A 14,798-nucleotide genomic window follows, 5' to 3' on the forward strand; every position below is an offset into this window, starting at 1 on the left:
AACTGAACAGTCTGCTGACTTTTACCCCTCCTCCCTGCGCCAGGCTTCACCCGGTGCACCGGCGTCACCTCCTCCCGGGCTCTTGTCTGCATCTGTCCAGGGCACTGCTCGTCCACTGCCCACACTGTGCCTCTCCTTCCCCCCAGCCCTTCTGAACAGGAGCAGGGGGGGCCTCCATGGGGGCAGGGATCTCTGTCTCTTGGCTGCCAAAGTGCTGTCTGGCACACAGTAGGTGCTTAAAAACTTCCCCCACACCGTGTGTTTCTCGGGGGTGGAGGAAGGTCCAGCTGGCATGTAGAGGAGGAGTTCACTTGTGCGGCCATCTGTCTTTTCCTCCATCTCACCTCTCTCACTGGATAGGATGGTGGAGAGATTCAAAGGGAAATTTCACGGTATTGTTTCCTAAAGGGTAAAGTGAGGCACAGAGGAATTAGAAGCAGGATTCCTGCTTTAGATAAATGGGACAAAGGAGTTCTCTCTTTGCTAGTTCATGAAAACATTTTATTTTACACTCATGGTCTTGGAGTTTCTAGAAAATGATTAGGAAATTGACTGTTTCTCAGTCTCTTATCCCCAGAAAGATACTTTTGAAAAGTAGGTGGTTTACCGTGAAGCTCTGGACGCCAGGTGTGACCGGGTGCCCCCAGATGGAGGCAGAAGTGTGCTCGGCCAGTCCCTCCCCACCCGTCCCCTTCACGGGGTGCCTCGGCGAGGTGACCAAGCCACCTGTGTCCCCGTCACTAGGACCTTTCTCGGCCCTCAGCTGGTCGCTCCCGCCTGCCCCCACAGCCCAGCAGAGTGGCCCAGCCCCATGGGAGTTCAGCCCTGGGTCTCCTCTGCCTGCAGATGCGGCTGCCCCGGGACCCAGTCTGTCCCTGTTCCCCCCGCCCCCGCGGCTCATCTCTTGGGACAGGCCTCCTTGGCCCAGGCCTACACACTGGCGGCACTCAGCTCATTCGGAGGTGCCCCCTGCGCCCCCCAGCAGCACTTGGGGGTCCCTCCTCAGCAGCACCATAGTGCCCGACAGGAGTGGGCTACTCCGTGAGGGAGCAGAGGAGGGGCGAGGCAGGAAGGGGAGCAGCTCCTGCGACTTCCCTTCTCGCAGGGCTCCGCACCGTGTGCACTGGGAGGGCGCCCCACCTCAGCTGGCCGGGAGCGCCAGGCGGTCAGCGCAGAGCACCGGCCCGACCTCGGTGCTCACAGAGGAGCATCTCCGAGAAGCCGGCAGACGCGAGCCATCCCTTCCCGCTGCTTCGGCTCAGCTTCCCTCACTTCTGGGCTCGCAGCCTCTCACCTGAGCCCCTGCCCCCGCCTCCTCACCCTTCATGGCAGCCTGCGCATGCGCCCCGCATCTAGGCCCAGGCACGCTGAAAGCATCTCACAAGACCCTCCTTTTCTTGCCTTGTAGACAAAGAAGTACGCAGACGTGATCATCCCTCGAGGGGTTGACAACATGGGTAAGGAGCAGGCCTGTGCCACCCCCACCCCCAGGGCCACACAGCAGGCCTGGCCTGGCCCGTCCAGGTTACTGAGACGCCCCGGGGGATGAGGCCCATCCATGTACACGTGTGGCAGAGGTTCACAACACACTTAGAACACGCAACATGTCTTACACCTTAAGGTGACACAGCGTACGATGTTAGTTAAGTTTCAGTCAAGGTGGTGAGGAAAAAAAAATACATGGAGGACTGCTTGACAGAGAGTCCATTGTTGGCAAGAAGTATTACACCCAGGGTTAGTTGACAGAAACCCGCGCCACCACACCAGGTCGGTTTTACCATGCCCAGCCCCAGCGGGCACTGGTCTGCCTGCTGAGGCTCGGTGGCAGGTGGATGCCTCGTGGAGGGAAGCGTGTGCCTCGTGGGTAACGGCGGGTGGTGGCTGGGCGGGCGGCAGCTGACCCCGCCCGTGTGTCCCCGCAGTGGCCATCAACCTCATCGTGCAGCACATCCAGGACATCCTCAACGGCGACATCTGCAAGTGGCACCGCGCGGGGGCCAACGGGCGCAGCCACAAGAGGACATTCCCAGAGCCGGGGGAGCACCCTGCGGTACTGGCCTCGGGCAAGCGCTCGCACCTGGAGTCCAGCAGCAGGCCACACTGAGGAGCGGGCTGCTCGGCACCCGACGGGCCCCCAGAGGCCCGCCTGCCCCGAAACATGCGGCCATTGATGGGGCGCTGTCGGGGTCCCGGCTAACTCGGGAGACCAGGACGAGTCATCCAGACGGTATGACAAGTTCTCTGCCCGCAGCCCTGACCTCCTCTCCCACTTCCTCAAGTCACAGGGGCTGGAAGCGCTCTTTGCTGCTGAGAAAGGCCACACAACGTGCGGTACACGAGGCCCGTGTTTGGGAGAACAGCCTGGTCACCGTGATTTTGACGGTGAACCCCCGGCGAGAGAGACTGTGACCTGGTTCACTCACGTGTAACTGGAACCCAAGTTTGAAGATGACCCTCTTCCATTTTACTTGTTATATACAACCACGTGTTTTCTGTTTACTCTGGCTTCCGAACACCATCCTCGCTGTGACCTAGTAACCCAGCTTCACGACCCACCAGTGGGTCGTGATCCTGGTACACACTGATCTGGTACGCAAGGAGCCACGGAGAGGTGTCCTTCCTTCTGGCCTATGCTCCAAAGGCAGAGCCAGGAGGGAGCCCTGGGGAGCAAGCTTTTCCTTAACTAGCACCAGACACACAGCCGGGATCCCCCAGCCCAGCCCTGCCTGCTTTCCTGTGAGCACAGTGTCCCGCTCGGCCGCCCGGAGCCCAGGCTGCCATCTGGACAGGCCTTTCCTGGTGTCGCCCATGGCCAAGGCGTGTGTAGACCGGAAGCGTGAGCAGATGGTGTGGCCCAAAGCGGCCAGCCCCCTGCGCTTGCCCAGTGACCTTGCCTCCCAGACACTAGTGGTCTTGTCCTGGTTTGTCCCCCTTCCACGTGGCAGCTGTTACTGTAAAAGTGGTCCCTCCCCTTTGCGGCCAGCTTTCGAGTACTAACTAGTTACACAGGGACGTTGGGCGAGCTTGGCTGAGCTCGAGGGCTGGTTTCTGATGACTATGACGGTTTTGTCAAGTTTACTGTTCTTTTTGGAGAGAGAATCAATAAATAACACCAAATGTGAATGCCAGTTTGTCCCCTTTTTAATTACACAAAAAAAGGCAGAATCAGGACCAGAAAATGTGCTGGATGACAGGCTACTGCTCACCTCTCGGCAGGCTCTGGGTGGGGGTTGGGGCCAGCAAGAGGAGTCACGGCCGGCCTCCCCGAGCCCCCTTGGGCTGGCGTTCAAGGTCTCACGGCCCACTGAACCATGAGGGGGAGTCCCCGGGGCCTTACTAGGTCAGCAGGAGCAGGGGCCTGGATTGAGCCCACCACCGGCCTCTGAGCAAGACCGGCCCTTGTCTGGGTCGACTAGAACCAGCCCCTCCCTGCCCTTTCTCGGCTGTCATGAGTCCCACCCAGCAGCTCCACACTCAGTGAGTGCACGGGGCTCTTAGAAGGTGCCAGTGAGGAGACGTTCTTTATGATCAGGGAAAACAGACTTTGCTGAAAACGAGGTGCCTGTCGGAGGGCCATTTCTTCAACAAGACCAGAGCAGAATCCCAGCCAAGCCCATGTCTCCACCAAGCTCAGAGCCGCTCTGCCTGCCTGCTGGAAACACGCCCATCCAAGACCTTGTCCCGACCCAGCCCTGCCACTCGTCGGTGAGTCTGTGTCCCACTAGTATTTCCGGATCAGGATATCCCAGCTGTCTTTCCAGCGAAGGGCCTTGAGCTCACTGGGTGACAGCGACCTGTCCCCATAGGTCAGCGGGCGCAGCATGTTCGACACGTGACAGGCAGAGGTGAACCATGCGACGACCAGGGCCGTGAAGAGGCTCCTTTGGAGCTGGGACCTGCCAGCCCGGAGCAGAGCACGGTACGGGGGCTGACCCTTTCCACCGAAAGGTCCCCTTGGCGCCCCGGCCGGAGTGTCAGCCCTCGTCAAGTCCTGCCGGACCCACTCAGCACTCCTCCTCACTTCTCTGCTTCCTGAACTCCCCAGCTCCTGCTCCGTCTCAGCAGCAGGAGCACACAACCGCCCTCCTGAGCTGCCCCAGGACCAGCCTCCAGGACCTGCTCTGGTTTACAGGCCCCTTGGTGTATCTGCTGGGCCGCCCCTCACCTCCCCTTTGTTCCTCCAGGCCAAAGGTCCTTCCGCACGTATCCCCTGGCTTCACCTTCCACCAGCTTTAGCTTTGTGCTCGGAACCCCAGGAGCCTTGCTAGTGCCTCTTCTGGCTACCCCCGTCCACACCACGCTGGAATCACCATTCATGACTCCCCCAGGACCCTGCCCCGCCGACCCGGGCACGTGGCTGCCAAGGCCCTGTACCTGCACAGGTGGTCGCTGATGTGCTCCAGGACCACGGGCAGCAGCAGGATCTGGAAGGTGAGCGCCGGCAGGTAGTGGTAGAGGAAGAGCGTCTTCTCCATCAGGAAGAAAGGCAGGTAGTTCACAGCCCAGCCCCCGGCGCACAGAGCCCCGGCCAGCACCCAGCGCAGCCAGCGGTCTGCAGGGAAGGCCATCTTGAGCCGGGAGGCTCCCTGCTGCCAGGCAGGCTCGCCTCATCATCCACAAGCGAGCCCGTGAACTCGCGGCCCCTGCTTTCTGTCTCCCATCCCAGTGCCTCCACCGTCTCTGAAGGAAGAGCAGACTGTGTCCTAAGAACCTCCCAGACTTTCTGCTGCCCCTGCCGTCCCAGTCCTGAGATGCTCAAGCACTGGGCCAGGCCCAGCTGACTCCTGATTCCCAGCGGGTCTTCAGTCTCACTCCTCAGTGGGCAGGGGCGGGCCTGCACCATGCACCCACCCAGGAGCCGGGACTAGTGGAGAGAATGACCAGCTCAGCAGAGCCCAGAGAGGGCACCTCCCCGCCCCTGGCGGCCTTCGGGGCCCACCCCGGGCGTTGGCTCCTTTCCCGTATCAGAACGGTTTTAAGGGGGGTTCTGTTCTTGCAAACCAGCCCCCAAGTGCCTCCTGGCAGCTCTGTTCCATCAGCCACTTCCAGGGGTGCTGGGGTCAGGGAACAATTCAGGCCCGACACCTGCATGGCCCTGGAGAAGCCTTGAAGGTGACATGGGGACTGGAGAATAGCATCCTGTCTCTGAGGAAAAGACAGAAGTGCCCTCAGGGCAGAAACACAGAAGTGGCCCAAGGCTGCGCTTGCTGATGTGGCCCGAAGCACACGGAGCTCCAGCCCAAACCAGAGGGATGGGGTGTGAGAGGTGCGTGGGCCGCGGCACAGACCTTCAGGGAGGTCGCAGACTCTCCTTCTGCGTCTGAGCAGGTACCAGATGAACAGCAGGGCGTACACCAGGGTGGCAAGGCTGGCGGAGGCCCAGATCACGACGTTCCCAAGCAGGTGGATCTGCGCCTGTGGGAGGGAGAGGCCAGTTGGTGTGGCCTGGGGCAGGCATGGGCGCCACCCACCCTCGGCCCTGGCAGCTAGGACGGACGTGTGAAGGTGCTCGGCTCTGTAAGTAGAATCAGAGCCGGGAGTGGATGGGGTTGTTTCTGGACAGCAGAGCGGCTCACAAGGAGGGGGACGGGGGTGCTGATGCAGAAGGTCCTCAGTGCCCGTTTCTCAGCAAGCCACGGCCCCCCACGTCTGTGGGGGGAAAGGGGGCCGCACCCCCCTAGCTTAAGTCATTACCGGGCACAGACCACGTGCTACGTTTGCCCCACCAGGTGAAGACTAGCTGGATAGGGAAGCAGAGCACTGACCAGCCTGGACACCAGATGCCAGAAGGGGAATCAAGTGGGATGGTTTTAAAAACCACATCGGCTGGGCAAGGGGAACCATGCGCTGCCATGGCAGCAGCAAAGCCGGGTGTCCCTCCCTGCAGACACGCAGGGACCTGACCCCTCAGCACCTCAGGGGAGCTAGGGCCCCGTGCTGCCAGAGCCCTTGGAGAACAAGAAGCCCTTGGCTTTTGTCAGGACGGCAGGGAAGGCCAGGGCTTGGGCGGACGCAGTGGCTGCTCTTAACATCACAGGCCTCTCAGGCATGGGCTGACTGCCCGCAGATGCCGTGCTTACACTGGTCCTGGGGTGCAGCCAGTAAGCGATGTTGGTGTCCAGCATGACCCAGTCCAGCGGCGTGGAGCTGTACTTGTGTTCCGAATCGTCACTTCTCACCGTCAGCATCCGCCACTGCAGACAACAGAGGCCACTGGGAGTCACTGGACAGCCAGACGCCCTTCACAGCCAAGGGATCTGCCAGGGGGCGGAGTAAACCGCTGCCCCTTTCACAGGGGCGGCCAACCTCAAGTTCACTCAGGTCACCTGCAGAGGCAGCCCAGGAGGCGCCTCTCCTGGGTTCCAGTTTGTGAACTAAGGGATGGGATGGGGCGGTAAGGGCGCCTTGACGCTGGGGATGCTGAGTGCCCGGTTCTGACTTCCCTGGAGCTATGCCGTATCGACCTGACCTGGGAGCAGTGCCACACTGCTGCATGTCTCCTTGGCTCCTGACAGTTACTGCCGGCAAAGCCACACAGCGGGAAGGCCGGGAGGCTGGGGGTTGATGGTGCTGGGCATGACATGGACAGAGGACAGAGGGCAATGGCCCTCCCTGCCGAGGCAGGTCCCAGTTAGAAGGCTGACACTGGACAGACCACGTGGCCCTCCCGGCAAAAGGCAAGGTCAGCCACCCGTCCGCCCGCCTGTCACCTGAAGCTCGGAGAATCTGGCCATGAAGCTGAGGTTCCTGCTGATGTCCACCTGGGTGGGGGAGTGCAGCTCCAGCTCCCTCTCCTTCTGCTCCTGGCCTGGCAGGCACACAGGGACCAGGGGACGCGAGCAGAACCCGGTCAGGGAGCCGCCCACGGCCCCTGCCACTGCTTTCCAAAGAACCCGCAGGACATGGTCCATGGTCCCCCACCCGCCTGGCCATCTTTCCAGTCAAAAGCTCTCTTTGCCCTGCCTTCCGGTGGCACTGCCCCCTCGCCCATCCAGGAGGGAGTGGGGTGGGAAGGGGGAGGCTCCACAATGGGGCCTGGAGCCCGCAGGCTGCCCCACCCCCAGGAGCCGGGCGCGCTCACTCCTGCCGTAGCGGTGCTCCTCCACGTTCCACACAGTGCTCTCGTGGTAGCCCCGAAACAGCTTCTCCCCAACCACTTCCAGCTGCCGAAAGCCCCAGTCCGGGAGGGGCACTCCACTCAGCTGGCAAAACAAGACGGTGGGGGGATCGTTAATGGAGGGCCCGGGCCCGCCCAGCTGGGGGGACCCCACCCCAGGTCACCCACAAGGGCAGTGGCTCTCCTTCAGGGAGCTTCACGCCAGGTTTCAGTTCTGAGCAGTTACAGAGACCCCGCAACCCCCCATGGCCCCCCTTCAGTCTGTCCCTCCGGGCAGGACCGGGAGGCGGTGTCACTGACCTTGAGGATGGCCGAGGTGTTCACGTGTACAAAGCGGACCTCTGACAAGATGGTCTTCCAGACATCCGTGTCCGACTCCCTGTTCACGATGTCCTGTAAAAGTAGATCTAGGCCATTAGTTGACTCTCTTTCAGGTTTCGTTAAATGTAAAGATGAAGACCAGTCACCACAGTGAGGCTGGCTTGGTCTGATACTAGGGGACAGTCCCCCAAGGGAAGCTGACACGGCTGATCCCAGACAGTGCCATCGCCTTTATTCCAGAGGTCTGTGCGAGGTGCTGGGGGGTGGGGACAGGGACCCACCCACCAGCCCGCAGCTCCTTCCTGGACACAGGAAAATCCCCTGGCTCCCCCTTTCTGTAGAACAGGGGGGCACTTGTTCCAGAACGCGGTTCAGAAAGGGCCGTGATGCCTGTGCTCGAGGTGGCCGGGGACTCACCAGCCGCCAGAGGTTCTGGGGGGGCATGGAGATGTTGTAGTCAATGTAGCAGGAAACCTCCTGCGCGTGGGGGCTCAGGGGGGCTGCGACATCATGCCTGGAAAACCAAATAGCGCTGCTGGGGGCGCCCCAAGCTCTCCTGAAAGGCACTCGCTGTTCTTTAAGGAGGAAAAAAACCACTTTTTTTCAGGAAACAAAGCCAGCTCAACCTTCAAGCACCTCGGCTGCCATTCCCCAGGGCACTAAATCCCTCACAGAGGGCAGAGGCCCTGCAGTGACCACACCTCCAGGGACGCACACGATGGGGAAGTAGGGAGATGTCCATCTAAACCACGGGCTCACCATCCCCTTCGCAGAGGATAAACCAAGCTGGGAGCACAGCCTGGCCACTGGGGGCTCCCTGACGCCAGGTCACGGAAATGGCTGGGGCACCAAGAATTCTGTGGCAAAACAAGTGCCCAGGGACGTCAGTTCCCCGTGTTTACTTTCGGGGAAACCATGCCTGATCGGACTTTGTGCGGGACCACATGGGGGGAGGACCCACAGTGAGCAGTAAGGAAGAGGCCCTCATGACCCTGGAGAAGTCAGATATGACTGCGGGCCCTGCGAGTGCCACAAAAAACACTGACCCTGGCGGGCACAGTGCGCAAGAAATGCTTTTGGTGCAGGGACATTTCAGCTGACCCCTGAATAAAGTGACTGCGTGGGGGCTTTCCTGCTGGCTCAGTGGTAAAGAGTCTGCGTGCCAATGCAGGAGACACGGGCTCTATCCCTGCTCCAGGAAGATCCCACATGCTGCAGGGCAACTGAACCCATGCTCTAGAGCCCGGGGACTGCAACTACAGAGCCCACGCGGCACCACTGCAGAAGCCTGAGCTCTAGAGCCGGTGCTCCGAAACAAGAGAAGCCGCTGGAATGAGAAGCCCAAGCACCACGACTAGAGAGTAGGCTGCAGGCAACAGTGAAGACCCGGTGCAGCCAAAATATAAATGAATAAAATTATTCTTTAAAAAAGTGAAAGAGTGGGCCATGGTGGGGATGGCAGTAGGGTCTGAGCTGAAAAGCATTCCAGGCAGACAGAGTAAGCAAAGGCCCCAGGGAGGCTGCACGGGGTCATTTTGGGGGCAGTGGGGGGCTACGGTGACTGGCATGAAGTCTACCAGGGAGTCAGTGGGCCAGGTCCCGGGGGGGCTGGCAGGCAGGAGAGAGTGGGGAGTTATTCTGAGTGTGACGATCACGCTGGGTATCCCTGGAAGCTCTTGGCAGAGACGTGAGGTTGGTCAAGTGTGAGTTTTCAGAGGGAGCGGTGCCTGCCATGTGCAGAGGGCAGGCGATTCTCACCGGGACTGGGAGTGAGGGCAGAAAGGACTGGAGCCCCGTGGATTTCCCGACCCAGGGATGGCAGAAGGGGAAGAGGACAAGGCAGACGTGGCATGGAGAGCCCAGATGTCCAAGGAGGGGAGGGCGGGGTCCCTGAGGCCACGTGGATGACCCGAGAGGCTGGGTAGAAGGACAGCAGAGGTGGCCCAGGGATCAGGCCAGGTAGGGTTCCTGGCTCTGTCCCCCAGCTCATGGCCTTCTTGAATTCGCTTCTCCTTTCAGCAGGTGCCCCCATCTGCCAGGGCGCCCCACACTTCACTCTGTGTGGGACTCTCCTTCCCAGCCCACGTGCCATCACTGAGGTCTCCCCTCCCCGCCCTCGACACCTACTGCAGAGCGCGACCCAAGGCGGTGATGCAGGCACGCCCACCCTGAGCAGCGGCAGGGACTCACGTGTTGAGGAGGCGGGTGGTCATGCCGTGCACCAGTTGCACAACGTCGCCGTGCCGCACGGGCCTCGGGGGGTTGTTCACCACCAGCTGGTGCCTGGAAGAGAGCACGGGCGGATTCGTGGGGTCCTCGCTCAGGCTCTGTGGAGTCTCACAGCCACCCCATCAGCGTGTTCCTCGTACGAGGTGAACATACACATTTAACTCTTTTCTGAAACTTCAGGTCACTTTCCACGCTTCCTGGTGTGGCCCCCTTCATCATCATCACATTGACCGCAGCTGTGCTGTACTTCAATTTATATCTGAATTTGTCAATAAGAAGTTCATGATCTGAGAGCCACAGTCAGCTCCAGGTCTTGTTTTTGCTGATTGTTTAGAGCTTCTCCATCTTTGGCTGCAAAGAATATAATCAATCTTATTTCAGTGTTGGCCATCTGGTGATGTCCATGTGAAGTCTTCTCTTGTGTTGTTGGAAGAGGGTGTGACCAGTGCATTCTCTTGGCAAAACTACTAGCCTTCGCCCTGCTTCATTCTGTACTCCAAGGCCAAATTTGCCCATTACTCCAGGTGTTTCTTGACTTTTGCATTCCAGTCCCCTAAAATGAAAAGGACATCTTTTTGGGGTGTTAGTTCTAGAAGGTCTTGTAGGTCTTCATAGAACTGTTCAACTTCAGCTTCTTCAGGATTACTGGTTGGGGCATAGACTTGGATTACCGTGATACTGAATGGTTTGCCTTGGAAACGAACAAAGATCATTCTGTCATTTTTGAGACTGCATCCAAATACTGCATTTCAGACTCTTTTATTTGTACCACATTTTGGACTTTTTTGTTGACTATGATGGCTACTCCATTTCCTCTAGGGGATTCCTGCCCACAGTAGTAGATATAATGGTCATCTGAGTTAAATTCACCCATTACAGTCCATTTTAGTTCGCTGATTCCTAAAATGTTGACGTTCACTCTTGCCATCTCCCATTTGACCACTTCCAATTTGCCTTGATTCATGGAGCTAACACTCCAGGTTCCTACACAATATTGCTCTTTACAGCATCGGACCTTGCCTCTATCACCAGTTACAACCACAACTAGCTGTTGTTTTGGCTTTGGCTCCGTCTCTTCATTCTTTCTGGAGTTATTTCTCCACTGATCTCCAGTAGCATATTGGGCACCTACAGACCTGGGGAGTTCATCTTTTAATGTCCTATCTTTTTGCCTTTTCATACTGTTCATGGGGTTCTCAAGGCAAAGTTGTTTTGCCATTCCCTTCTCCAGTGGACCACATTTTGTCAGAACTCTCCACCATGACCCATCCATCTTGGGTGGCCCTACATGGGATGGATCAGATCATGAACTCCTTATTGCCAAATTCAGACTTAAACTGAAGAAAGTGGGGAAAACCACTAGATCATTCAGGTATGACCTAAATCAAATCCCTTACGATTATACAGTGGAAGTGAGAAATAGATTTAAGGGACTAGATCTGATAGATAGAGTGCCTGATGAACTATGGACAGAGGTTTGTGACATTATACAGGAGACAGGGATCAAGACCATCCCCAAGAAAAAGAAATGCAAAAAAGCAAAATGGCTGTCTGAGGAGGGCTTACAAATAGCTGTGAAAAGAAAAGAAGCGAAAAGCAAAGGAGAAAAGGAAAGATATACCCATCTGAATGCAGAGTTCCAAAGAATAGCAAGGAGAGATAGAAAGCCTTCCTCAGTGATCAGTGCAAAGAAGTAAATGAAAACAGCAGGATGGGAAAGACTAGAGATCTCTTCAAGAAAATTAGAGATACCAAGGGAACATTTCATGCAAAGATGGGCTCAACAAAGGACAGAAATGGTAGGGACCTAACAGAAGCAGAAGATATTAAGAAGAGGTGGCAAGAATACACAGAAGAACTGTACAAAAAAGATCTTCATAACCCAGATAATCACGACGGTGTGATCACTCACCTAGAGTCAGATATCTTGGAATGTGAAGTCAAGTGGGCCTTAGGAAGCATCACTACGAACAAAGCTAGTGGAGGTGATGGAATTTCAGTTGAGCCATTTCAAATACTAAAAGATGATGCTGTGAAAGTGCTGCACTCAATATGCCAGCAAGTTTGGAAAACTCAGCAGTGGCCACAGGACTGGAAAAGGTCAGTTTTCATTCCAATCCCAAAGAAAGGCAATGCCAAAGAATGCTCAAACTACCACACAATTGCATTCATCTCACACGCTAGTAAAGTAATGCTCAAAATTCTCCAAGCCAGGCTTCAGCAATATGTGAACCGTGAACTTCCAGATGTTCAAGCTGGTTTTAGAAAAGGCAGAGGAACCAGAGATCAAATTGCCAACATCCATTGGATCAAAGAAAAAGCAAGAGTTCCAGAAAAACATCTACTTCTGCGTTATTGACTATGCCAAAGCCTTTGACTGCGTGGATCACAACAAACTGTGGAAAATTCTGAATGATATGGGAATGAATACCAGACCACCTGACCTGCCTCTTGAGAAACCTATATGCAGGTCAGGAAGCAACAGTTAGAACTGGACATGGAACAACAGACTGGTTCCAAATAGGAAAAGGCGTACATCAAGGCTGTATACTGTCACCCTGCTTATTTAACTTATATGCAGAGCACACCATGAGAAAGGCTGGGCTGGATGAAGCACAAGCTGGAATCAAGATTCCCAGGAGAACGATCAATAACCTCAGATACGCAGATGACACCACCCTTAATGGCAGAAAGCAAAAAACTAAAGAGCCTCTTGATGAAAGTGAAAGAGAAGGGTGAAAAAGTTGGCTTAAAGCTCAACATTCAGAAAACTAAGATCATGGCATCCAGTCCCATTACTTCATGGCAAATAGATGGGGAAACAGTGAAAACAGTGGCAGATTTTTCTTTTTTGGGCTCCCAAATCACTGCAGATGGTGACTACAGCCATGAAATTAAAAGATGCTTACTCCTTGGAAGAAAAGTTATGACCAACCTAGACAGCATATTAAAAAGCAGAGACATTACTTTGCCAACAAAGGTCCGTCTAGTGAAGGCTATGGTTTTTCCTGTAGTCATGTATGGATGTGATTTTCCTGTAGTCATGTATGGATGTGAGAGTTGGACCATAAAGCTAAGCGCCAAAAAGATGCTTTTGAACTGTGGTGTTGGAGAAGACTCTTGAGAGTCCCTTGGCCTGCAGGGAGATCCACCGGTCCTTCCTAAAGGAAATCAGTCCTGGGTATTCATTGGAAGGACTGATGTTGAAGCTGAAACTCCAATACTTTGGCCACGTGATGCAAAGAGCTGACTCATGTCAAAAGACCCTGATGCTGGGAAAGATTAAGGGCGGGTGGAGAAGGGGACGACAGAGGAAGAGATGGTTGGATGCTATAACCGACTCAATGGACATAAATTTGAATAAACTCCAGGAGTTGGTGATGGACAGGAAGGCTTGGCATGTTGCAATCCATGGGGTTGCGAAGAGTCGGACACGACTGAGCGACTGAACTGAACTGTACTGTACCTGCTAGGAACGCTGCTATGTCCCTGACCGCGGGCTTCTTGGCACAGACCTGGTCCTGAAGCTACGAGGAGGCCAGGGACTGAGGCCAGGCTGTCCCCCGACCTGTACTCACCTCCCGGGGTCTTTGACAATCCACCAGTTGTTGACATCCTTGAAGGGGTAGCAGGTCACCTGCTGCTGGTGGGAGCTGCCACGGCCGTTCTCATATCTGCAAGAAGAGGGTGCAACTGTGGGTGGGGTGCCAGGGGCCCACGACCTCCCCCAAGGTCGCTACAGACGCCACCCAGTGAGGCATCAGATATGTTTCCATCCCAGAGGGGCTGGTCCCTCCAGCGATGGTATATAATGAGACTCAGTGACACCAGGGTCTGAGAGCTCCATTTCTTTCATTCTCACAAGCTCCTTCACATGAAGTGAAAATTGGTAACAGCAAAAATGTGGGGGAAAAAAGCCCCAAAACATGTTATAATCTCTGGATTGAAAACATGACTTTCCTTACTTACATCATAGGGTAGGTGCTCTGGTGAGAGTGAAGCCAGCAGGGCACAGGTTGGCCAAAGACATTCTTCAGGGTGACCTGGGAACCGAAGGCCACCTCCAGAGGCTGACCTTGTGTGACCCTTGCCAGCCCCCCCTGAGACAGGAGCACAGGGGTGGCCAGTGAGGGAGAGAGAGAGAGAGCACACACGTGACTCCCAAGCCAGCCCCTTTGACAGCCCCTCCCCACATCCGGGCCACAGTCACACCATCAGCTATGGTCAAGTGTGACATAATCCTGGCATGTTACACATTCCCAATGACTAGAGGCAGCCCCTGGGGAGGTGCTCACCTCCCCCTCCCCTGCTTGTCCTTATTTTTTGGGGGGCCATGCCATGTGGCACATGGGATCTTAGTTCCCCAACCAGGGATTGAACCCAGGTCTTGGCAGTGAAAGTGCAGAGTCCTAACCACTGGACCTCCAGGGAGCTCCCCCCACTCATCCTCATTTACTTCGTACTCGTAGCCTGTGATAACAGCAATTACATCTGACTAACTCAAGACATGGTGATTTAAGAAATCTGCCCGAACACTCAGAGAATTTGCCGTCAGCAGAGCCAGCCCTTAAGAGCAGGTCCACCGACTTCAGGCTCTACATTCCTGACGCCTCATCTGGAGCCTATTTTTATTTTTGCAAAGAGCGTTGCATGAACAACAGAGATATGTCTGTCCTGTGCAGCCTGGCACCTACCCGCAGGTCACACTGCAGAGGGCGGACCCCTCATCCCCTCCCATGCCACTGGCACATTCAGAATTAGTATAGAGAGAGTGAAGACATGCCTCACTTCCCCCATTTGGTTTTCCCTCTGATGTTCGCCTGGGGTGGTTTACATTAAGAAAACCCCGAGTCTAGTGTGGTCTTCTTTCTAGGACGGCACTTTTACCTCCAGGCTGGCCTGGAAGGCACTGGACATGATCTGGTCGTGGGGCCCGGAGCGGCAGAGCAGCAGCAGGTGGATGTAGAAGAACAGCAGGTACACCAGAACCGGGAGCACCACCAGGGCCGCTGCTCGGGCGAGCAGGTGGCAGAGCACACGGACCTGCCAGAGGATGGAGGGGACATCGCCCCACCCGGGGGAAGGCGGGCCCAGTCCTCCTTTCAGGGTTCTCGTCCTGCTCCCCGCCCCT

General features: G+C 56.3%; 2 protein-coding genes across 4 annotated transcripts in view; one reads left to right on the forward strand and one right to left on the reverse strand.

Moving 5' to 3' along the window:
• The window catches only part of UCK1 (uridine-cytidine kinase 1), a 5,254-nt gene extending 2,131 nt beyond the window's left edge, over nucleotides 1-3,123 (forward strand). The window contains 2 exon segments of the mRNA XM_010856788.1: nucleotides 1,409-1,457; nucleotides 1,923-3,123. Of these exon segments, the coding sequence (XP_010855090.1) occupies nucleotides 1,409-1,457; nucleotides 1,923-2,104 (231 nt within the window). The 3' untranslated portion in view covers nucleotides 2,105-3,123.
• POMT1 (protein-O-mannosyltransferase 1) overlaps nucleotides 3,124-14,798 on the reverse strand; it is a 16,714-nt gene continuing 5,039 nt past the window's right edge. For all 3 annotated transcript variants that reach the window (XM_010856785.1, XM_010856786.1, XM_010856787.1), the window contains 12 exons: nucleotides 14,555-14,710; nucleotides 13,637-13,767; nucleotides 13,246-13,341; nucleotides 9,629-9,721; nucleotides 7,856-7,952; nucleotides 7,418-7,510; nucleotides 7,082-7,202; nucleotides 6,711-6,808; nucleotides 6,081-6,194; nucleotides 5,289-5,415; nucleotides 4,375-4,552; nucleotides 3,124-3,896 (listed from right to left, as the gene is read on the reverse strand). In XM_010856785.1, the coding sequence (XP_010855087.1) occupies nucleotides 3,722-3,896; nucleotides 4,375-4,552; nucleotides 5,289-5,415; nucleotides 6,081-6,194; nucleotides 6,711-6,808; nucleotides 7,082-7,202; nucleotides 7,418-7,510; nucleotides 7,856-7,952; nucleotides 9,629-9,721; nucleotides 13,246-13,341; nucleotides 13,637-13,767; nucleotides 14,555-14,710 (1,479 nt within the window). In that variant the 3' untranslated portion in view covers nucleotides 3,124-3,721. The remainder of the gene's footprint in view (nucleotides 3,897-4,374; nucleotides 4,553-5,288; nucleotides 5,416-6,080; nucleotides 6,195-6,710; nucleotides 6,809-7,081; nucleotides 7,203-7,417; nucleotides 7,511-7,855; nucleotides 7,953-9,628; nucleotides 9,722-13,245; nucleotides 13,342-13,636; nucleotides 13,768-14,554; nucleotides 14,711-14,798) is intronic.

This window comes from Bison bison, unplaced genomic scaffold (genome assembly GCF_000754665.1).
Source record: "Bison bison bison isolate TAMUID 2011002044 unplaced genomic scaffold, Bison_UMD1.0 scf7180017864375, whole genome shotgun sequence".
Classification (NCBI taxonomy): domain Eukaryota; kingdom Metazoa; phylum Chordata; class Mammalia; order Artiodactyla; family Bovidae; genus Bison; species Bison bison.